Source organism: Rhinopithecus roxellana, chromosome 8, assembly GCF_007565055.1.
Source record: "Rhinopithecus roxellana isolate Shanxi Qingling chromosome 8, ASM756505v1, whole genome shotgun sequence".
NCBI lineage: Eukaryota > Metazoa > Chordata > Mammalia > Primates > Cercopithecidae > Rhinopithecus > Rhinopithecus roxellana.
This window is the reverse complement of record NC_044556.1, coordinates 37,290,867-37,315,419: the sequence shown is the minus strand read 5'-3', so window position 1 is coordinate 37,315,419 and position 24,553 is coordinate 37,290,867. Positions and strand designations below refer to the sequence as shown.

General features: G+C 36.4%; 1 protein-coding gene across 4 annotated transcripts in view; it reads right to left on the bottom strand.

Annotated features, from left to right (window-relative positions):
* Window positions 1–24,553, bottom strand: part of SYCP1 (synaptonemal complex protein 1) — a 125,454-nt gene that overhangs the window by 74,678 nt on the left and 26,223 nt on the right. For all 4 annotated transcript variants that reach the window (XR_748928.2, XM_010371950.1, XM_010371951.1 and 1 more), the window contains exons 13-16: window positions 20,286–20,380; window positions 19,602–19,786; window positions 18,238–18,305; window positions 10,372–10,433 (exon numbers count right to left, since the gene is read on the bottom strand). Coding sequence is in view for 3 of the 4 variants with exons in the window: in XM_010371950.1 (XP_010370252.1) it covers window positions 10,372–10,433; window positions 18,238–18,305; window positions 19,602–19,786; window positions 20,286–20,380 (410 nt within the window). In the remaining variant the exon portion in view is untranslated. The remainder of the gene's footprint in view (window positions 1–10,371; window positions 10,434–18,237; window positions 18,306–19,601; window positions 19,787–20,285; window positions 20,381–24,553) is intronic.

Here is a 24,553-nt window from a genome sequence, read left to right as displayed (position 1 = left end):
CAACTCAACAAATGTTTGTTTTTGTTTTTCAGACAGGTTCCACTCTGTTGCCCAGGCTGGAGTGCAGTGGTTTGATCTCCGCTCACTGCAACCTCCACCTCCCAGGCTCAAGCAATTCTCATGTCTCAGCCTCCCGAGTAGCTGGGATTGCAGACATACCACCACCACGCCCAGTTAATTTTTGTATTTTTAGTAGAGACAGGGTTTTGCCATACTGTCTAGGCCAATCTCAAACTCCTGGCCTCAAGTGATCTGCTCACCTCAGCCCCTCAAAGTGCTGACATTACAGGTGTGAGCCACCATGCCCAGCTGAAAAACTCAACAAATGTTTGTTAAATGAGTAAATGAATTATTGTATTTATTCCTCACAATCACCCTATGAAATATGTACAATTATTTTCTCCGTTTCATAGATGGAAAAACTGAGGCATCAAGAGTTTAAACTGCTCTTGGTCATATAGCTAGCAAGTAAAGAGCTGCACACCAATCAAGACATTCTGATCCTGAGAATCCGGATATTAATTGTTGTTCATATATAATGAGACGGCCAAGTAAAAAGAGCACCCTGGAGAACTTCCGACCAGCCTGCCTACTGGAAGGACAGGACGGGGCCTCAGGAAGTTCATGCCGTTTGCATGGGTGGATGAGCTTGACCCCTTCTGCTCTTATGTGGCATCCAGGGATTCATTCTGTGATACAGAAAGCCTGCTAGCAGGACTCTCTTTGCTGAGAGTCCCTGTGGGCCTTTTTGTCCTTTTCACCCAATAAACCCTGCCCTACTCACCCTTCAAAGTGTCTGCAAGCCTAATCTTTCCTGATCCTGTGACAAGAATCCAGTTTTTTCCTACAACATACTGTTTGCAAAACATAAGGCTTGAGAAAGGGTTAGTGAGATACAAACCAAAAAAAAAAAAAAAAAACTTTTTCTCTTTTGCTTCTAAGTCTTTTTTCCTTTGGATTTCTTCTGAGGATAAAGGAAACTGTGCCCCCACTCCTATTGCTCCCGGAGATGCGGAATGTCGGCCTCAGTCCAACCCAGCCTTTCCATGGCCTTTTCTGTCTTTTTTTGGTACAGATGGGCGAGCAGCAGTTCCCTGCCACCCTCCCCTCCCTGCTAGGGCTGGGATGCATGACCCAAGGGCCTCGCGAGGCTGGCTAGCATTCCCTGCCAAGCACCCGTGGAGTCTCCCACTCTCCCAGCCAGGGAGTCCAACTCCATCCCACAGCAATTATGCTTCTCTCCCTAGTGGAGGAAAAACTGGCATAAGAATAATAGGTTCTTCCCCAGGCATCCTTTTCTCTTCTCCACCCTGTCAGCAGTTAACATAGCCCTGCATCTAAGCTGTCTCATCCTTTTCTCTACCTTGTCAGCAGGTAACTTTTAAACGAGGTTTTTTTCTTTTTGGAAGACATTTTGCTGGGCCGGGAATGATGGGGATCACTATTTATATTTTCTGTAGTTTTAGTTGTGAGAAAGGATTTGTGAGGTTCGTCTTAAGCTGCAACCAATCTAGTGTGCTTTGCATGACTTTCTGTATAGTCCGCAGCAAACTTTGCTGCAGGCCTCCATCTTGTTGTCCTTGGGAGCAAGACCTGTAACCACATGGCAATGTTTTATTCTAGCCTCTGCCATTTTACAATGGTGGCCCCAGATTCAATCCTAGCTTAGCAAATGAGTCCTTTATGGTTTCATATCTGCATAACCTTTTGCTGCTTACTGACTCTCTTTCCCTCCATGAACTGCCTTGGATTTTCCTTTCTCTAAGCCTTTAGTAAAGTTTGAAAGCCAAAAGTATTGGCAGCTTGGCCCAACTAAAGTTGGCTAATAATGGAGTTAAAAGGATTTTCTTAAGGAGCACTCAGCTTAATTAAAGTGGATGTCCAAGTTATAGTTCTATTTATAAGGCCTTTTATGTTTTCCTTTTATTGGACCTTGTTTTTCTGGAAAAAAGGTTTTTTTCAGTTCACTGAATTATTTTTCTTGATTTTGCTTTGCCACTTTTAATGCACATCTGAGTGGGGAGAGACCTCTGTCATCCTCATGGAACCCCAGGAATTAAAAATAGGTAGATCCCTCTCCCCATTTGAAAAAATCTTATGACAACTGGGGTTTTCTTCTGCCTGCCTATGTAGTTACATATGTGTGATGTCTCTAAAAAGAGCTCTAATTAATTGGCCTAAAGGAAGATAAGTGCTTGTATCAAATATTTTTAAAAAGGAAGATAAAAGCTGTGGTACCTTTCAGTTCATATAACTTTAATCTTTGTAAAATAAAGAATGACTTAAAGATTATTGGTAAAAAGCAGATGTCATCAAAATATAAATAGGTGGACTAAATTACGCAGGTCAGATGCAAGGTTTGTTAAGTGTTTTAAGGTTATAAACTGCTTTTTGGTTTTGAGAACTGTTCAACTTGGTAAGGCATGGGGACATATGGAACTAACCACACCCTTAATTATGCAGGAAGGAGTCAAACCTTAGCTGCTCCTAGCACATACTCAAAACAACTTCCAGATTTTACATTGAAGTTAAAAATTGCTAAAAGTTGCCATCATGACATATAATTGAGACTACTGGAAATAGATTTACATGTGAGGTGTGTAAGAACAGTAAAATGTGTTTTTAATAAAAGGTTATAAGAGGCTACATACAGTGCCTCATGCCTGTAATCCCAGCACTTCGGGAGGCGGAGGGAGGTGGATCACTTGTGGTCAGGAGATTGAGACCAGCCTGGCCAACATGGCAAAACCCCATCTCTATGAAAAATACAAAAATTAGCCAGGCATGGTGGTGGGCAACTATAATCCCAGCTACTAGGGAGGCTTAGGCAGAAGAATCACTTGAACCTGGGAGACGGAGGTTGCAGTGAGCTGAGATCATGCCACCACACTCCAGCCTGGGTGACAGAGCGAAATTCCATCTCAAAAAAAAAAAAAAGTTTATAAGAAGGCATTAAAAATCTAAATTCTTACCTAAGATTAAAGAATTGTTTCAAAGTAGATAAAAGTTCATACAAGTGGTGGAAGGATTGTAAAAATTAATCTTGCAAAAATTCTGTGTGTGCATATATTGACTAAATTTAAAAGGGTACTATAAGGTTTTTCTGTAAATTGAGCTTTAAAATAAAAGCACAAGAAGGTATCCGTAAGGCACTAATCTGCTCTTTAGCAAAATTTGTAACAGGTTATAGAAGTTTCTGAATCATGATTTTGGCAAAATAAATGATTTATGTAATCTGGAATTCTATTTTATAACATTAAGTGTTTTAAACCTCTAACATATTTAACAGGCTTCCCAAAATCAAACTTCCGTTTCAAAATTGCCTTTCCTGATGCCAGACTTTTCCGATGCTTCAGAAGGGCCTCTGAAGTATCCAGAAAAGAGGTAAACAGGATTATGTGACATGTTTAGTTACATAGGATTGCCAAAATGGTGTTCAATATTCTTTTTTTTTTTTTTTTTTTGAGACGGAGTCTCGCTCTGTCACCCAGGCTGGAGTGCTGTGGCCGGATCTCAGCTCACTGCAAGCTCCGCCTCCCGGGTTCACGCCATTCTCCTGCCTCAGCCTCCCGGGTAGCTGGGACTTACAGGCGCCGCCACCTCGCCCTGCTAGTTTTTTGTAGTTTTTAGTAGAGACGGGGTTTCACCATGTTAGCCAGGATGGTCTCGATCTCCTGACCTCGTGATCCACCCGTCTCGGCCTCCCAAAGTGCTGGGATTACAGGCTTGAGCCACCGCGCCTGGCCTCAATATTCTTTAGGTTACATTTTGGTGAATAATACTAATATATGTTCCCAAATTGTATGGGATTTCTGAAATTCTAATGTCTGAGTATGCTATCAATCACAATTAAGGTTAAGTTATTGTAAACCAAGGAGATACCAAACTTCTTTGTCAGTTGTGTTTCTAATTGTAACTACCCTGGGCATTTCATTATTCACAATTGTTGTCTTGTTTTAATTCTTTTCAAAAGATGGTTTATAATAAGCTATAGAACTTTGACAAGTGCTCTCAAATACAGGTCTGATAACTTTGAAGATTATGACACAGGAATAAAGGGAAATGTACAGAATTCAAAAAGAGCTAAAATGTTCATGAGTATCAAGGAAAACAAAAGCTAACTGAATGAATTCAGAAAACTGAAGCAATCTTTTTGACTTTTGCTTGGCATATTGCTGATACTTGTTTTGTTTTTCAGAATGAAGGAAACATTCTGGACTATTTACAGCCTTTAATAATTGAGTAAGGTATACTCTTGTGAACAAAATTTAGAGCATGTTTGTTTCTCTCTGCCTGGTTCCTCTAGAATTTGGAAACTATCTGTGAGTATTCTTAACTTATGGCAATATAGTTGTTTGCATCAGTGCAATAAGAATCCATTTTCTTTTGCAACAGGATGCAATTAAAGAAACTGGTTGTTTCACCAAGGCTTTGACTGGAAGGGTATGCTTCCCATTAAGGAATCAAACTTGACTTGCAGAGCCAATAAAAGCCCCTTGGGAAAAAAACTGGCCTTACACCCTTGTCTGCACAGCCCCTGTACAGGGTTCCTGACCTGTGGTCAGTAAAGAATGTCACTTTCTAACAAGCCAGGAGTTCCAAGTGTATCTTGGGACCTTAGGAGGAGAGGATCACCCAACTCAGAGGTATTTGAGGATAGAAACCCATGGCTGGGCTTAGCTTTAAAAGGTCTTGTCTGAGATTCCTTGTGGAACACAGTACCATCAAAGTCAATCTGGAAGTCCTATGTAGAAATAGTTATTCTTGCTGTACTTTATGCAAAAAATCAGGCCAAGTATAAGACTAAAGTCTATTTTGCAAACAACTGAGTCCTGTCATGATTTGTTTCTTTAACAAAAATGAGGACTAGAGAGAAATTATGTTTCAAAACTTATCATACATTTGTCATTACATTCTAAATTCATTAGTTGTTTTTAAGTTTTGCCTACATTTTAGACTAACCCTGCTTGTTCCTATGAACCAACCAGCATTCTCCAGATGCAGTTCAGAAGGAAGAAAGGGGGATGGGTAATGTAAAAATCTGGATCAATATTCTAGCTCTGAGCAACTATCTTGCAAATCCAGACAGATGATGGGAATAAATAGGGTGCCCATCACCTGGAGGTTTCTTTTTTGGGAAAGTAAGACCAAGGGAGCTAGCCAAAGCCAAGCACAATGCACCCAAATCTTAGCAAGCATAATGATACCCACCAGTTATCTGGGCGTGTCACAAGACATCCTTTTCTCTTCTTTGTTGGAGGAAAACTTAATTCCACAGTGTTACCTTAGCATTCAGCTTACAATAAGGAGTCCATGCAACACCCCTGAGACACGTTTTGGTCCCAAACTCAATTCCAAGGTTTGGGTCAAAGCACTAGGAAAGAAAACTGGATCCAGAGGCAGACAATAATGGAAGTTAAAAGGCATACTACAGGTGAGTGTGGCTGATTCCTGCCAATTAAGCCAAGCTTCCCATTTCATAGATAAAGTCTACGCTAGTATCCATGACATAAATGAGGTCTAGGGAATTCAAAGGCTACTGACAGCAGGAGAGATATAGCATATGTGGGTAAGAGCTGATACTTCCACCCTCTAGGTTCCCCTGTTAAAATGAGTGAAAGCCACTAAAACACCAATGGGTGGTACCCCATCATGCCTGCCAGGACTCAGGGATGCAAGAACAGAGGAAAGAAACAGGAATGCCTCACTTTCCCTCCCTCACATATCCCAGGTATTTGCTAGGAAGAGAAAGGAACCAGGGATGCCTGCTCTCTTTTTCTAGATGAATAACCATTCATCTTCAGTCTGCACCCCTTTCAAATGCATCCTGAATTCCTGGGACTCCTTTGGAAAAAAAAAAAAAACCTTCTTTTTTCCTTTTTCCTCCTCTCTTCTCTCTTCACTGATAGGTAATTGTGTGTTCATACTATGGGAGACTCCCCTCAGATGCATCCTCCAAATTGGGAAGTTAATTTCTCAAACCTTAAACTGGTCGGTTTAGGATTGGGCTCAGGGGAAGGGAACCCAGAAGCCTGACATACCAGCAAAAAGGTAAAAGCTTTTCTTACCAGTCAGGCTTTTGGCCCCCCTTTCCCCATGCAAACTGGTAAAAGGCCTTGGGATTTTTGAGCTGTCCTTACTGCCCACCCCACATTTCATTTTGATACATATTTTCTAATAACCCTGTTTGTGTCTTCTCACCTTCAGGCCATCAAACTCCAAAACGGTCATGCAACTCAGACATTGGCCCCTTTTGCCAGGAATCCTTAGATATGTCTCTGAGGGAGATTTGACTGCTATTTTCCCAAAACAGAACCTCCTGTCAGTAGGAAGCAGTTAAGATTGGTCTTTGTCCATATCCTTATCCTTATTCTAATGGCAGTTAGATGTACTTCTTTAGAGTGGAGAATGAGACAGCCAAGTAAAAAGGTCTTCCCGGAGAACCTCCGACCAGTCTGTGCACTGGGAGAACAGGGTGGGGCCTTGGGAAGTTCATGCCATTTGCAAGAAAGAGGCGCCTGGCCCCTTCTATTCCTGTGTGGTAACTGGTGATTCAATCTGTGAGGCAGAAAGCTTGTTAGCAGGACTCTCACGTTGCTGACAGTCCCTGATTCCCTTTTTTCACTTTTCACCAAATAAAAACTGATCTACACACCCTTCAAAGTGTCTGCGAGCTCATCGTCTCAGCCCAAAATCTCCTTAAGCTGATAAGCAACTTCAGCAAAGTCTCAGGATACAAAATCAATGTGCAAAAATCGCAAGCATTCCTATACACAAATAACAAGCAGAGAGCCAAATCACGAGTGAACTCCCATTCACAATTGCTTCAAAGAGAATAAAATACCTAGGAATCCAACTTACAAGGGATGTGAAGGACCTCTTCAAGGAGAACTACAAACCACTGCTCAATGAAATAAAAGAGGACACAAACGAATGGAAGAACATTCCATGCTCATGGATAGGAAGAATCAATATCATGAAAACAGCCATACTGCCCAAGGTAATTTATAGATTCAATGCCATCCCCATCAAGCTACCAATGACTTCCTCACAGAATTGCAAAAAACTACTTTAAAGTTCATATGGAACCAAAAGACAGCCCGCATTGCCAAGACAATCCTAAGCCAAAAGAACAAAGCTGGAGGCATCACGCTACCTGACTTCAAACTATACAAGGTTACAGTAACCAAAACAGCATGGTACTGGTACCAAAACAGAGATATAGACCAATGGAACAAAACAGAGCCCTAAGAAATAATACCACACATCTACAACCATCTGATCTTTGACAAACCTGACAACAACAAGAAATGGGGAAAGGATTCCCTACTTAATAAATGGTGCTGGGAAAACTGGCTAGCCACATGTAGAAAGCTGAAACTGGATCCCTTCCTTACACCTTATACAAAAATTAATTCAAGATGGATTAAAGACTTAAATGTTAGACCTAAAACTATAAAAACCCTAGAAGAAAACCTAGGCAATACCATTCAGGACATAGGCATGGGCAAGGACTTCATGTCTAAAACACCAAAAGCAATGGCAACAAAAGCCAAAATTGACAAATGGGATCTAATTAAACTAAAGAGCTTCTGCACTGCAAAAAAAACTACCATCAGAGTGAACAGGCAACCTACAGGATGGGAGAAAATTTTTGCAATCTACCCATCTGACAAAGGGCTAATATCCAGAATCTACAAAGAACTTAAACAAATTTACAAGAAAAAATCAAACAACCCCATCAAAAAGTGGACAAAGGCTATGAACAGACACTTCTCAAAAGAAGACATTTATGCAGCCAACAGACACTTCTCAAAAGAAGACATTTATGCAGCCAACAGACACATGAAAAAATGCTCATCATCACTGGCCATCAGAGAAATGCAAATCAAAACCACAATGAGATACCATCTCACACCAGTTAGAATGGCAATCATTAAAAAATCAGGAAACAACAGGTGCTGGAGAGGATGTGGAGAAATAGGAACACTTTTACACTGTTGGTGGGACTGTAAACCAGTTCAACCATTGTGGAAGACAGTGTGGTGATTCCTCAAGGATCTAGAACTAGAAATACCATTTGTCCCAGCCATCCCATTACTGAGTATATACCTAAAGTATTATAAAGACATATGCACACGTATGTTTATTGCAGCACTATTCACAATAGCAAAAACTTGGAACCAACCCAAATGTCCATCAATGATAGAATGGATAAAGAAAATGTGGCACATATACACCATGGAATACTATGCAGCCATAAAAAAGGATGAGTTCATGTCCTTTGTAGGGACATGGATGAAGCTGGAAACCATCATTCTCAGCAAACTATTGCAAGAACAGAAAACCAAACACCGCATGTTCTTATTCATAGGTGGTAATTGAACAATGAGAACACTGGGACACAGGAAGGGGAACATCACACACCAGGGCCTGTCATGGGTTGGGGAGACAGTTTTACGTACTCCTTTCTAATTTGTATATATTTATTTTTCTTGCCAGAACCTCCAATACAATGTTGAATAGGTGTAGTAAGAGCAGACATTGTTCTTGACACTGCCTTTCATCAGTAAATAGGATGCTAGCTGTAGGTATTTTGTAGATGTTCTTTATCAGATTGGAGAAGTCCTCATCTATTCCTAGTTTGCTGAAAGTTTTTTTTTAATCATGAATGAGTGTGAAATTCTGTCAAATGTCTTTCTGCAACTATTGAGATAATTATATTATTTTTCTCCTTTGTTACTTGATACAGTAAATTACACAGATAGCTCAAATTTTAAACCAACCTTACATTTCTGATAAATCCCATTCTTGATCAATTGTTTGATGTAATATGATCTTTATCATGTATTAAAATCTAGATTAGATTCACTAATACTTTATTAATAATTTTATATTTATACTCATATTCATAGGGATATTGGTCTGTAATTTTCTTTTATTCATAGGGATATTAGTCTGTAATTTTCCTTTATTATAATATCTCTGTTAGGATTTGGTATCAAAAACCTACTTGAAAATTGTTTTCACTCTTCTATTTTTTGGAAAGATTTGTGGAAGACTGGTATTATTTCTTCCTAAAGTGTTCGACAGAATTTACCAGTGAAATCGTCCATGCAGAAGTGAATCATTATATAAAAGCCAATGCTTTAGTATTCATTCAACAAATATTTATAAAGTGTTACAAAGTGTCCCTTTCTCTACTAAGTACTAGAGTCACAAGGTAAACAAGACAAACGCTCCTAAACCTTATTGAAACATACATTCATTCCACTATTTATTTATTGAGCACCTACTATGTGCCAGCCACTATGCTAGATAAGGAGTCTAAAGGGTGAATAAAGCCTTAAATAGTAATACCAAAAATAAGTGGATTTCATTTGTGATAAGTGTTATAAAGGAAAAATTCAGGGTGCTATGGAAATAAGCCATACAAAGACCTAAACCTAGCCTGGAGTATCAAGAGAGGTTTCATAAAGCAGTGACATTTAAGCTAAGACCTGTATAAGCATGCATTAATAAATCTGAAAGCACTGAAAACATTATTATTAGTTGCAAACAGTTTGTCCCAGAGCAATTAAATGGAGAAAAGAAAAGTATTTTAAAATAATGCTTCCAAGGGACAGAAGAAGTAGGAGCTGCAAAATCAGGTAGAGATGTGATAGGTAAACACAAAATCAATTAATCAGTCATCATAAACAATATTATTTTCTACATCAGGGGCCAGAAAACTGCAGTATGCAAGACAAATTCAAGTCTCTTTTCCTAGATCCTTAAGCTAGGAATGGTTTTTATATTTTTACAAGGTTCTTAAAAATAAAAGAGAGAAGGCAAAAAGGAGGAGAAGAAGAGAAGAGAGACCATGTATGACCCACCAACTGTAAAATATTTACTATCTAGTCCTCTAAAGAAAGTTTGCTGACCCATGTTCTATACACGGCAATCAATTAAAATATAATGAAATTTTACCCTACATCTTCACTGTAGGTAGAATAAACATGATTCTACCTGAACATTAAACATAGGTACTGAATATATATCATACACCTTTTTCAAAATTGCATCTTTATTGTTCAAAGGGTACAACATCCAAAATTACCAAATTTACAATCAGTTACATAACATGCAAATTTGATCTTAGTGTGCTATCAGCACATATTCAAATGATATAAACAGCTTGATGAAGACAGTTAACAAGGTATATAAAAATTGGTATAAAAATGCATCTTTACTTAAAACCAAATATAATTTTTACATTTTTGCTGAAAAAATTAGTATAAAACATCTATAGTGTGAGAGTCTGTAAGTCAAGGGATTCAATATTCTTCTGAAAAGTAATTGCTATATATTAATAGGAAAGACTATACTTACCAAGGCTTTTTTCAATTCTTCAAGTTCTACTTCTTTGTTATTTGTAAGCTTAGTCATCTCTTCTAAAATAAGCAAAAAAAAGTGTTAAAAAGCTGGATTAAAATAATAGGAAAAGAGACAGAAGGAACAAGCATAATACTATGCAAAAGGGAAAAATCAAGAGAGGTAAATGCAACTAGAGCAATGTAAAGCATAGAGGAAGTCCAAATCTAACTATGCAAAGCTAATTAAAGATAAATATTAATAGTGATGTTTCTATAAAGTTAATGCCATTGCCAAATAACCCAACATTCACAAAGCAAAATAAGCAATAAATCTATATAAAATATATTTGAAATGAGGTCAGAATGCACATTTACCTTCAGCTCATCACTGTCTAAACATCTGACCTTTTAATCGTCATTCCAAACTTAAAAGAAGTGACTCTCTTTTTTCAAGCTAATTCTGAGCATTGTACTTTGGATTTCAACATTCCCACCTCCTGTGAGACTCTGCTCTTATACTACCAATATACACAGATTCTATGTAGAGGAATCTTTAATTTCCCCTATCTCGTCCAAACATTCTATTTGAATATAAAACAATATCTGACCTTTCTGCTCTTTCAAGCAACTATCAAATTTCTTAGTTTGTTTTGCCAACAAATTCCTATTTGTTACCTACACATCTCATTTTGAACTCCAAGTAAAACTAATGCCTATCACCATAATAATAAAATTATCATCTTAAAGATCACCAATAACCATTTTGTGATACAATTCTTAAGTCTTCATCATTGTGGAAGTTTGTACTATTTGATACTATTAACTTTTCCCGTTTTTTCCTCTTTGATTTTGCACTATTCATATTTCCTGTTTCCTCTCTAACTCCTGCTGTTGTTTTCTTTGCTGACAGCCTTCTTTCTTGCCATCCTAAAAAATAAAGCCCAATGTTTTTCTTTCTACACTTCCATGAGTTCAACATTATGCTAATAAATTGAAAAATCTTTCCAGCCCAAGCCTCCCCCATTTTTCAACTTTCTTATATTTTTAACCTGCCCACAAAAAATGAAACCAAAAAAGAACTGCTTACAGAGTTCCCTAATATGGCCAGCTGTCAGCTAAAACTTTATTATGTCTGAAATATTGTCCTTCCTCACTGTTAAGGGTCATTATTGATTACTGGAGATGTAATAGACTTACTGAAAATTTCTCAAACTCTGTACATTTTTAAAAACACTTGTAATAATTGTCCACAGTCTTTAAGGAAAATTAACAAAATATAAAATGTCAATATAGAATCCAAAAGAAAAACCTGACATATACGTAGCTTATTTAACCAGAAAGTGTTATTTCAGGTCAAAATACTTAATTTTTAAAAACTCAAAAACTGATTAAAGACAGTGGACTGAGCATGTTTCTATATGCTCTCTCACCCCAATCCCACAAAATTAGGAAAAAAGGTACAAGAAAAAATATATATAAAAGAACAACATTAACAAAATAAGAGAATATCATTAACAAACCAGAAAATTAAGGAATCATTGGAGGAAAAAAAAAGTCACACTAATTCAATGAAGGCTATATGGAACAACAAGACCAAGTGACCATACCTCTCACCACAAAGCCTACCTCAGGATAAAGTAAGGATCCTAGGAATTTGGGTGGCAGACGAGGTAGTGTTCCAAATAGCTCATTATTCTTAAGCAGGATAAACATCCCCTATAGTAAAAGACAAGCCACTATGTCCACCTTTCCACACAGCAACTCCCACTCACTCCCATAATCAGAAGAATTAGATTGTAATACACAGTGGGAAAAGATGAATACTTATACATAGATGAGTCAACAATCAGGTACCAACAATTTGTGAAGAAAAGCAAAACAATGAAAAAGAAAGCTCCAAATTAAACTGTGAAAAAAACTAAAACCCAAAGAAAAAGAGTTAATAGAGTAAACAGAAACAGATATTTAACTAAGTATAATGTTCCAATAGGATACCAGATCCCTGAAATAGATTACCTAGAGCTCTTAGAAATTTAAAATTTGACAACTGAGATTTTTAAAATAGCAAAACAGACATAAAATTTAAAGATTGAATTAGCAAGGGAGAAACAAATTTAGATAGATAGAGATAGAGATAGAGATAGAGATACAGATAGAGATACATATAGAGATACAGATAGAGATACAGATACAGATACAGATACAGATACAGATACAGATACAGATACAGATACAGATACAGATACAGACACAGACAGAAATAGGATAGAGATATCTCCCAATTCAGGAAAAAGAACAAAGTGGTAGAAAATGTAAGACGAACGTTTAAAAACCAGAGAGGCTTCAAGATGGCTAATTAGAGGCATCTGCCCACTCACCTCCTCCACAAAGAAGAACTAAATTAGTGAGTAGATAATTACACTTCAAATAGATCCTCTAAGAACACTGAAATTCAACAGAGATGTGTCAGGAAACACCTAAGGCAAGGAAGGAGAGGGAAGTGAGGCAGCCTGCTCAGGATGGGCTGGGAGCCTGGAAAGACTCCCTAATCCAGGGAAAGGGTAAGTGAGAAAGCCCCAACTATCCACAGTCCCACTGCAGACTCCTGCAATCCTAGCCATTGTAGACTCCTTTGGGCCCTGAGATTAACATAGGTAGCTGACTAGAGATCTCACAAAGGCATTGCTCCAGAGAGGGAGTTCATGTTGAGTCCCACCCACCCTCTGAGTTCTAAGCAGCTATAGCACAGTGCCATTTTGAGAGCCCAGCCCCCAGGAGTCTACATCTTACTCTGAGGCCCAACAACCCCTGCATCTTCATATCCCTGGAGCCCCACTGATATACCCCCCAGCCAATACTCACTGCTGACTACTGCCATCAAGACTGAAGTGCACCCCACTGGCAGCAACCCTGCCCCCTACCAACAGCAGGACTGCTGCACATCTTCCCGTGCCCCAGGGAAAGTCTCCCCCTCCCGCAGCTGCTACTACTGGCTGCTGCTGCTGGAGCCATAGCATAAGCCAATGGCATCAATCCCATGTCACCCCAGCAGCAGGGCCATCACACATTTGCACACACCCCAAGGACAAGCTACCTTGCTCACAGCCACAACCACTGCCACTGCCAGCTACCAGGTGAAGCCAGAGCCACTAGCAGCAACCTCATTGCTCCCAGCAGTGGGGTCACATACCCTGAGTACAGGCTCACAGACAGCTGATGCCTGGGGCTGAAGTGCACACTCCTCAGAGGCCTGCCTATAGCTGCTGCCATCTACAACAATCCCATCATCCCTGGCAGCAGGGCCATAGCACACTTGCACATACTCTTAAGGGCAGGCTCCCCCAGCTCACCACAACTGCTGCAGCACTCACCTGAATGCTCCACCAGGGGCGTAGGAACCACCCCACCCTGCCCACCCGAGCCAGCACCTATAAACACAACTAGGAAGCCTGAAGAGAGGCCCACCATGACTACCTCTGCTCCCTCAAGTGCCTGAGTACACTGTCCAAGAGCCTAGGGGATCACACTGCCCCATCCACCACCATTAGCACCTAAGCACTCCTCCTGGGTGCCTGACAAAGGGTCAGCCAGGCCTGCCACTACCACCACAGCTGGCACTCACCCACATGCACTTGCCTGTAGGCTGGAGACTGGCCCACACAGTCCATTGCAGCCACCGCATTGCATCATTTTTATTTCCTTCATAGCACTTATCCCAATTTATAATTAAATATTTATTTGTGATTATTTGTTTTGTATGTTTCTCCAAGAAGAATGCAAACCTCGTGAGAACAAAGACATGTCTGTTACATTCCTCATTACGTATCCAAGGCTAAATAAGGAATAAATATCTAAGCCTTACTTCAATAGTTATTATATTATATATCTAATAATCAAAGCAGAAGCAATAGAACGTACTAGGAGGGGAATCTGTTACATAACCAAATTGAAAGCAAAGATGGATCCAGATATGGAAAAATGAGTACAAGAATAAGACACATTTACAGCAACATTAGATTAAATTGAAGATGGGCAATGTATGAAGCAGCAAAAAAAAAAACTGTAGCAAGTTAAGAAACTGGGAAAAAACTGCCAAAGATTTCCTATTGCAATTGACTTCAACTCACTTGGTATGCAGTACTCCCACTCTTTAAATGAACAATGAAAAGATAACTGATATCTAAATAGTTTGAACTTAGACAATGAGATGCCGCTTAAATTTGCCACATAGAATAATCAGATTTGTATTTTTAAAGAAACACTCTAGCAGCAATGTAGAAAATGATCAAAAGGTGGCTATCCTAGAAACAAAAGGACTGATTCTCAAGCTATTGTAACTATAATAGCACTGGTCAAAGATGTCTGACCTAAAAGAGCAGTACATAGGTTAAAAGTGTTTTGAGGATTGAGACTGCTGAAGAAATAATGGAAGACCGCTTTAACCAAGATGTAAGCCTAAGAAAATACCATCAAGGAAGAATGTAAAGTGTAGCCAGGAAACAAAGAAGAATGAGAGCTGTTGGGGTAAGAAAAGGGATTTTAAAGAAAGGTAAAGCAAACAGAAGCTTAGTTAAATATAGCAAGGGATGAACAAAGATTAGGACAAACGGGGGTAATGTGAAGCACGGATTGATGATTAATCTTACAAATACAATTTTGGTACCATTATGTTCTTTACATGCATCCTGAAATTCTAAAACCAAGAAAGAGAAAATGAGGAATTGAACTGCTCTAGGACTGTGGAAATCAAGAAAAGGAAGATATTCAAATGATAGTTAAGAGGAACTTTTAAGTTAGTTATATTTTATGAGTTAGGTGTCAAGGAACACCAGATAACCAATTAGCAGTAAAGCATAAGGGAAAGAGAATAGTACAGAATATCCTTCAAGATTTCTGGTTTTGAGACTATATTGTCACCCAAAGAAGTTCAGTACCTATGTCATTGTTAATGCTACTTTCCTACACATGATGTTTCCTACACTCCTTCATTCTCTACAACTATCCGAAGCCTTAAAGCCTACTTTTAAATTTAAATCTACCTTTTCCATAAAGCCTTTTCCAACTATGCAGTACACATTGCTATCTCAGGCTTCCTCTTGGTATCAGTATTAACATACCTCCATCAATAAGAAATCTATAAGCATTCACCAAAAATATATAAGTATGTATAAAATACAAATGCATATTTATATTTACATAAATGTATAATCAATGTTATAAATGTTTGTAAATATAAATTTATAAAATAATATGTATTATAGTATTCATTATAAAACAAATTTAAAATATAAAAATAAATAAAAATAAAAATTCTAATATTTTCTTCCCTTTTCCTAAAGGAAATTTTGCTCACTCCTTCATTTTGGACACCATTATTCTAAGGGTTTTATGTGTTTAACCTTTCTCCAACAATAATCAGAGGTTTCTCAAAAGGATGGTATTTTACTTCTATACATTCCTACAACATCTAAGGCAATGCTAAAAAACACACATGGTTCTATTTCATAATTCTAGAATACTTTTTTCAAATTTGCCAAAATATATTGCTCTACTATGAGAAAATCATATAATAATACAAAATAGCAGTCACTTAATGTCAATACTAGACTGAATTATTACAAATAAATATCCGTTAAAGACATTTTAAGAAACAAAATTATTACTTAGTCTAAGACATTAAATTAAACAATTCTAAAGAAAATAAGTATAGGTATACAAAAATTAACTCGATGGATTAAAGACTTAAATGTAAGACCTAAAACCATAAAAAACCTAGAAGAAAACCTAGGTAATACCATTCAGGCCATAGGCATGGGCAAAGACTTTATGACTAAAGCACCAAAAGCAATGGCAACAAAAGCCAAAATTGACAAATAGGATCTAAACTAAAGAGATTCTGCACAGCCAAAGAAGCTATCATCGGAGTGAACAGGTAACCTACAGAATGGGAGAAAATTTTTGCAATCTACCCATCTGACAAAGGGCTAATATCCAGAATCTACAAAGAGCTTAACAAGTTTACAAGAAAAAAACAAACCCATCAAAAAGTGAGCAGAGGATATGAACAAACACTTCTCAAAAGAAGATATTTATGCAGCCAACAGACATATGAAAAAACACTCATCATCACTGGTCATCAGAGAAATGCAAATCAAAACTACAATGAGATACCATCTCACACCAGTTGGAATGGCGATCATTAAAAAGTCAGGAAACAACAGATGCTGGAGAGGATGTGGAGAAATAGGAACGCTTTTACACTGTTGGTGGGAGTGTAAATTAGTTCAACCATTGTGGAAGACAGTGTGGCGATTCCTCAAGGATATAGAACTAGAAATACCATTTGACCCAGCAATCCCATTACTGGGTATATACCCAAAGGATTATAAATCATGCTACTATAAAGACATATGCACATGTATGTTTATTGCAGCACTATTCACAATAGCAAAGACTTGGAACCAATCCAAATCTCCATCAATAATAGACTGGATAAAGAAAATGTGGCACGTATACACCATGGAATACCATGCAGCCATAAAAAAGGATGAATTCATGTCCTTTGCAGGGACATGGATGAAGCTGGAAACCATCATTCTCAGCAAAAATATCACAAGGACAGAAAACCAAACACTGCATGTTCTCACTCATAAGTGAGAGTTGAACAATGAGAACACATGGACACAGGCAGGGGAACATCACACACCAGGACCTGTTGAAGGGTGGGGGGCTGGGGGAGGGATAGCATTAGGAGAAATACCTAATGTTAATGACGAGTTGAGGGGTGCAGCAAACCAACGTGGCACATGTATACCTACATAACAAAACTATGTGTTGTGCACATGTACCCTAGAACTTAAAGTATAGTAATAATTTTTTTAAAGTAAGTATAGGTATATATGATGATTTAAAACAGTACTTTATGCTCGAAGGAAGAATAAAAAATGGAATGGTTTATATTATAACCATTCTACTTTAAACTTATCCTAAGAAGATAAAATTATTTGCATTTGATAGTACAATTTTAGATGATAAAGGGTTAATCTATAGTGGAAAATTAAGCCTTACCAAAAAAAAGCATAAATATGGTCCAAAAGTTCAACCAAACAACCTAACTACTTGTGAAATGTAAAGCACACATTTCAGATACTAGATAATATTTTAGTTGACAATTATTTTAATTATATAAGTAGTTAAATCTAATAATAAAGCTTACATAGTTATGAAAATATTTTATAAAATATTTGCCAATTCATGAATATCTTTAATTTATAAAAATTTTGTTTTCACTAAAATTGGAAAATATTTTATTCTTTGTAATTTTCTACATTTATAGATATGAAGATTTATGAATATGAAGCATAGGTTATTAGAATTATGTAATTACATGGCCATAAATTATAAAATAACTACTGTAGAGAATATCTCTCTCTTTTGGCCATGAAAGTTGTTGAATCTTAATAACACCTTATGATAAAATAGGATCACATTTTCCTGTAAGTAGTACATAATCTAACACAACAAAGCAATTAAATTTCAAAATTCAATTAAACAATAACAGACATTTCTCACTAAGAATTATTAAGATCTCTGAATCCTAAAATTAAAAAAACAGAATATCAACTTCTCTTAGTTGTATTCTGTTAGGAGCCTCAGGCCTCTCTTAGGCTCCCCACACTTCTAAATATCTATTAACTGCATAATAAAATAGTCTTTCTTAAGGTTTAAATTTTCTACCTTCAAATATTGAAATAAAAATATTATCAAGCAATCTCTACTGGCAAATGATAGAGGGGAAATTATATTTTATTTCAAAACAGTGTTCATGATTTTATAATAAGCTAGTATTATTAAGGAACACACATTATTCTCTAAGTCTTACCCAGTTCACTTGATTTCTTTTGAAGCTCCACGGTAAGTATTTTCAATTGATCTTCATTTTTTTCCAATCTTGTAAAATATATCATTTTCAATACAAAATATTATTTTAGTCAGAATTCATCTCATAACTAAAATTGGTGCAATTTAGCAACTGATACATCTTAAAATAGATTCACCCACTGGATTCTTAAACATTTATTAAGTACCTACTCTGTGCTATATAGTGTAACATTTTAAAATAAGATATTACTATTATAAATACATAATCGTATATTACATTTATGTAATATACACATATATCTTAAAGCTTATGGTATAAGCTTTCTCTTAGCTGTTGATGATAATCAGATTAACACATCCTAGAATTCTGAAAGAGATTGAGTATGTAACTACTATTATACTGAATTCTGCCTTAGGAACAATATAATTATGAGAACATGTATAATTTGGTTAACTTCTCTGGCTTTCTGTTTCCTCAAAGTATAACACTGAGGTAATAGGGATAGATGAATCTTAGGTAACTTACCATTTTAAAAATGAAAAATCACTGGATAGGTCAATCAAAAATATACAAATTAGGGGAGCTAGAAAGGCTAGCTTTTCCCTCACCATGCACAAGCAACGGAGAAAAAAATATTGCTAGGCCCCGGCTATGGCTTCAGAGAGAAACGTATTCTCCTTTATCCTACCAAACTTAATTAACCCTAATGCTAATGAGACAAAAAATAATTATCTAGGCCTCCTAACACAGCTTTATATAAATATTTCCTTAATATAAAGTAGTGAAAAATAGAGTCTTTAACACTCAAGTGTTAGAAAAACCGCTATTTAGATGAAATGAAAATACTAGTTTTTTTCTGTAATCACATTTATTAAACCATTTATTAAGTTAATAATAATTATATTAATTAAATTGATACAGATTAATTGGTTAATTTAATAAATATAGAGTAGTACCTATACCAGGCTAGCTGCTAAACTTATAAATCAGAAAGGTCTACAGACCTCAGTAAGATAAACTCTACAGTCTGGAAGTTACTTCTAGGAAGCTAATAATAATCTACAGAGTCATTAAATAAATCACCACATCAACCCTTCATGAGTTTTTGTATATAACTAAATTCTATGGCAAAGCACACATGGGAACTATCCTAGAGAACATCTTCTTTTACATCTTTTCCTAAGATATCTGTCTATCCAAAGAAACTTTTAAAATGTATTCCCACTTTATACATAAGAGACCTGACTACAGTTGTTATATGAATAACACGTCAGTTGGCAATGCAAAGAAAATGGCATTGAATATTAAAAGTAAATTGTTTTTTATTCACTTATTTTATGTATTAAAAATAATAAATATTTTACCTTTGCTGTTCTGTTCTCAATAATTCTTTCAAGCTGCAGATAGTAGTTTCAAATTCAGTAACCACAAATGAATGAGCAGCTCTAGCTTTATTAAATGCTTCCATTTCAGCTTCTTTTTCTTCAGTTAGCTGACAAATTGTTTTTGTTGCTATCTGTAAATCTTCCTCTAAAGCCTTTTGAGTACTCTAAATGAAATAAAGTATAAAATAAGAGCAATGATCCAAAGGCCTTAACCAAAAAAGCTGAACTTATCTGCTTCTATACATTTACTACCCCTTTCCCACCCTCATATTTTCCTAACTATTATTCCTCCTCCCTACCCTCAAATGCCCACCCACTACTCTTATTTCAATTCACTGTTCTCCAAATCCCACCTACAGTTCCAACTCCTCCATGGAGCCTTCCTAGCCAACTCAGCCACACTATTCTTTCAATTCTTAGAACTATTGATTTATTACCTAAACAACCCTGTTGGCACCTGTCCAGGGTCTTGTATTTTAATTATACTTTTGATGTGTTTTTATGCAATGTCTCTAAACTATAGCATTTTTCAGACTAGGATTGTGTCTTCTCTATCTATTTGAAACTCCAGGTCCTTGTACATTGTATTAGTATTTAATAAATATTTGTTGACTGATTGATAGTGTGAGACTTATTACACACTACTGAGTTTTTAAATCATACCACACTTCTTTGTAATGACACTTTAATATCTTCTAGTTCTTTAGTCAAATGATGCTGCTTCTCAATTGATTGTTTTAAGTTTTCACTCTGTAATTCTAAAAGAGAAAGTTATAAATAGATCGTACTTAGCAGAAGATATATACCAAGAAAACTAATTATTATTTGTGACAATTAGTCTTTTTCCTCCATTAGATAATAGTACAAAATGAGGGGGAAATATGCAAATATAAACACACAAATATTGGTCACCATCAAGCTTTACTGACTTTTCAAGACCATTATCTCCCAATAACTCAAAAATAAATATTTAAGGATTTACATTTTTTAATACAAATTTTATTGATTGATTACTAATTTGGATATTCACAAAATGTAGAATAAAAAGAGTGGGTTTAAAATGATATTTAAATACTGTATGCAAAAGGAAAATATACACACTAAAATATGAAAAGTAATTTATCTCCTGATGGTAAAATTATTCACGATTTTATTTTCATTATTGATTATCTTGTTTTTTTATTTTTCAAAATATTCTCTTTATTTATTAAATGATAACTAAAAGCTTTTGACTACACTTAAGAGCCCATTTTTAATAAATACTAAGTCTCAGGTATTAGTCTATATGGTTCATATTTATGCACTCATTTTTAAACATCATAAAAACAATAGAAAAAAGAAGTTCATTATATTCTCTGGATTCAAATTATACAATTTCCTTTTACTAAGCTACCTGGCCTCGGGCATGATACTTAACCAGTCTGACTACTTTTCCCACCTGGAATATTAGAATAATGATAATTATTCATATTATGAAGAGTTACCTGCTGTTAGAATTAAACAAGATAATGCAACTTAAAATGCTCAAGCACAGTATCTAATCTATAATCAATAAATGATAACTGCTATTAACATGATGATAATGGTGATATATGGTAGAAACTGGACCTTAATATTCATGATAATTTACAGTATATTGGTCAGGCAGGCAAATAAACAATGATTGTGTTGATGGGTTGAAACATTTGAAAGACAGTAAGAATTAGCAAAGGTAATGGGAGTTAGGAGAGAAAAGGTTACAGGCAAGTGTAAGAGCATGGAACACAGAAGCGATAGAATGACACATTCTGGCATCTAAAGAAAATGTATTTTAGGAGCATAAGGCTTGAAGTATAACGAATAAGTCACAGGAGATATGATTGGAAAGATAATAAGGACAAGATCATAACAGGACTTACACAACTTGTTCAGAGTCTTCTGGTTTATAATTCATGAAGACCATGCAAAACAATGAAGGATGTTAAGCAACAGAAGTATGTGCCAAGTTTATATTTTTAAAATTCCATTCTGAAAAAACTACATAGAATGAAAGGGTCATTGGTCCAACTCTGAGGAAAAAATAGAAAAAGTAAATCTGGGCCGGGTCCGGTGGCTCATGCCTGTAATCCCAGCACTTTGGGAGACCAAGGTGGGCAGATCATGAGGTCATGAGGTTCGAGACCATCCTGACCAACATGGTGAAACCCCGTCTCTACTAAAAATACAAAAATTAGGTGGGCATGGTGGTGCGTGCCTGTAGTCCCAGCTACTGGGGAGGCTGAGGCAGGAGAATCACTTGAACCAGGGAGGCAGAGGTTGAGCGAGCCAAGATCGCACCACTGCACTCCAGCCTGGTGACAGACTGAGACTCTGTCAAAAACAACAACAACAACAACAACAACAACAACAAAACAAAACAAAAAAAATGAAAAAGCTAACCAGGAGAGAGGGAAATGTTGACTAATGATTGTGGTATCCATTATGATACTATTTCTTATGGTCTGGTAATAAATGTTTCCCCTGAAAAATCATAAGCACAAACTAGCCCTTAGTCATGTATGGGAACAGAACGTATACTGCCAGAATGTTCAAAAGAGCTCCAAGCCAAAATTTAATTTGAAGTGCTCCTAAGTTTCCCCAGGATCCTAGAAAATGGAACATGCAAATTTTCTCCGGGCCTAATATACTGCTAATCCAGGCCTTAAAGAATTTACACAAATAAAGTTACATGACCTCACAATCAACAAACACAATGGGAAACAAAGCACCATGAACAGAGTCAGCAAAGTGAACAAAAGGCCAACTTAGATCTGCAAAGATTTCAGATTTTGGAATTATTGGTTATGAAATTTAAAAATAAGTATTATCACATACTTTGTAAACTAAAGGAAGATATCAGTAAATCAGTAAAACTACTAGAAGTAATACATAAAAGTGAAACTGAAAACTCCAAAGGGATAATGATGAGCTTTGTCATTTAAACACTCCTGTAAACGGGAATAAAAATTCAAGATCAAATATTAAGAATATTAAAGCATTAAGCTCCTGACAAAATAGGAATTTGCCAGGCCAAAAATGAAGAGAAAATAGAAACCTATAGAAGTAAGGTACCCACAAAACTTGTTTGTGTCCAGAGGGCATTTGCAAACCCTTGCAAAGCTGGACTTTTGGTTTAAACTATGATGGGATAAAGAATTTAAGATATATGAAAACCCAAAGACTACAGAGAGTAGAGGAAGTCTAAGAAGTAAACTTTTGTACAATAAATTGGGACAGTTTTGATGTAAGGAGCAAGCAAAAGTAAATCAACTCAGAGGCAGATTTGCAGCCCAGGTTGAAATCACCTGAGTGGTTCAGGACACCCCAAGCCTTCAAGCTGACTTAAGGTTGTCCCAAATGGATAGAAACACCATGTGCATGGGGGGAACAAAAAGCAAATCCTCCCAGGGGGATGTTAAGCAGGGCTTAACTTATTCCTATAAGTAATCTTTTTTTTCAAGTAAAAAAAATTAGCATAAAGTCAAAAACAATAAGGCACACAAGCAAACAAGGCACTTTGACTAAAAACTATCATAAACAAGACAGAATGAGAATCACAAACATTTAAAATAAAAAATTATCAGAAAAGGACTATAAAATAGCTATGATTTGTATATTTAAAGAAAAGACAACCTTGAAAATAAGAAGAAATAGAAAACTAGATAAAGTAGAATGGCAGCTTAGAAAAAGAAGAATAACATCTTAAAACAAACATCTTAGTAACTAAAAATAAAATGGAGGAATTTCATAATGTGTGAGAAATAAAAGAGAAGAAAATTAGTAAATTACAAGATAGGTAAACAGAAATTATCTAGGATAAGGTATAGAAAGGCAAAACTGTTGAAATAGGAAAAAGAGATTAAGAGTCAACGAAGAATTAGAAAATTAATGTAGGTTTTTACTTTGGTTTCGGGTTTGGTTTATTTTGTTTGTTTTGTTTGTTTGTTTGTTTGTTTGTTTTGAGACAGGGTCTCACTCTGCCACCCAGGCTGGACTGCAATGGAGCAATCATAGCTCACCGTAACCGCAAACTCCTGGGCTCAAGTGATCCTTCCACCTCAGCCTCCCAAGATGCAACACGGGTTTTTTTCCTCAACATTTTTTTCTTACTCAGAAAATGAGGAAACAGAAAGTAGAGTAAATACAATATCTGAAGAGATTATTGTTGAGAATTTCCAAGACACAATAGTAACAGACAGTAATTTATAGATTGAAGAAGCCATTAAACAAAACTAAGCCTATGAGTAAACATATTATACTGTAAATGCTAAAAATCAAAGATGAAGAAAATCTGAAAAGATATTACTGACTTCTTAAAATCAACATAGTAAGCCAGGCGTGGTGGTTCACATCTGTAATCCCAGGACTTTGGGAAGCCAAGGCAGGAGGATTGCTTGAGCCCAGGAGTTTGAGACCATCCTGGGCAACATAGTGAGACCCTGTCTCCACAAAAAATTTTAAAATTAGCCAGATGTGGTGGCATCTGCCTGTATGCCATTTACTCAGGAGGCTGAGTTGGGAGGATCACTTGAGGCCATGATTGTCCCACTGCACTCCAGCCTGGGCAACAGAGCAAGACTCCATCTCAAAAAAAAAAAAAAAAAAGAAAGAAAGTAAAATAATACCTTTCATGTGCTAAAGGAAATGTCTAAAAACAACATATGGTGTGCCAACCTAGAAAGACATATCATGCAAACATATCCTTTATGGATGAGAATGAATACATAAATTTTCAGACAAATGGAATCTATGACAGCTAGTCACAAACATATTCTCACTAAAGGAGATTTTAAATATTCCTATTTAAAGCAGAAAGAAAATGATCTGAATGAAAAGTTTAAGATACAAAAAAAAAAAAAAAAAAAAAAAGCAAAGAAATTGAAAAAAAAATACATGGGTAAAATGAAATAAAT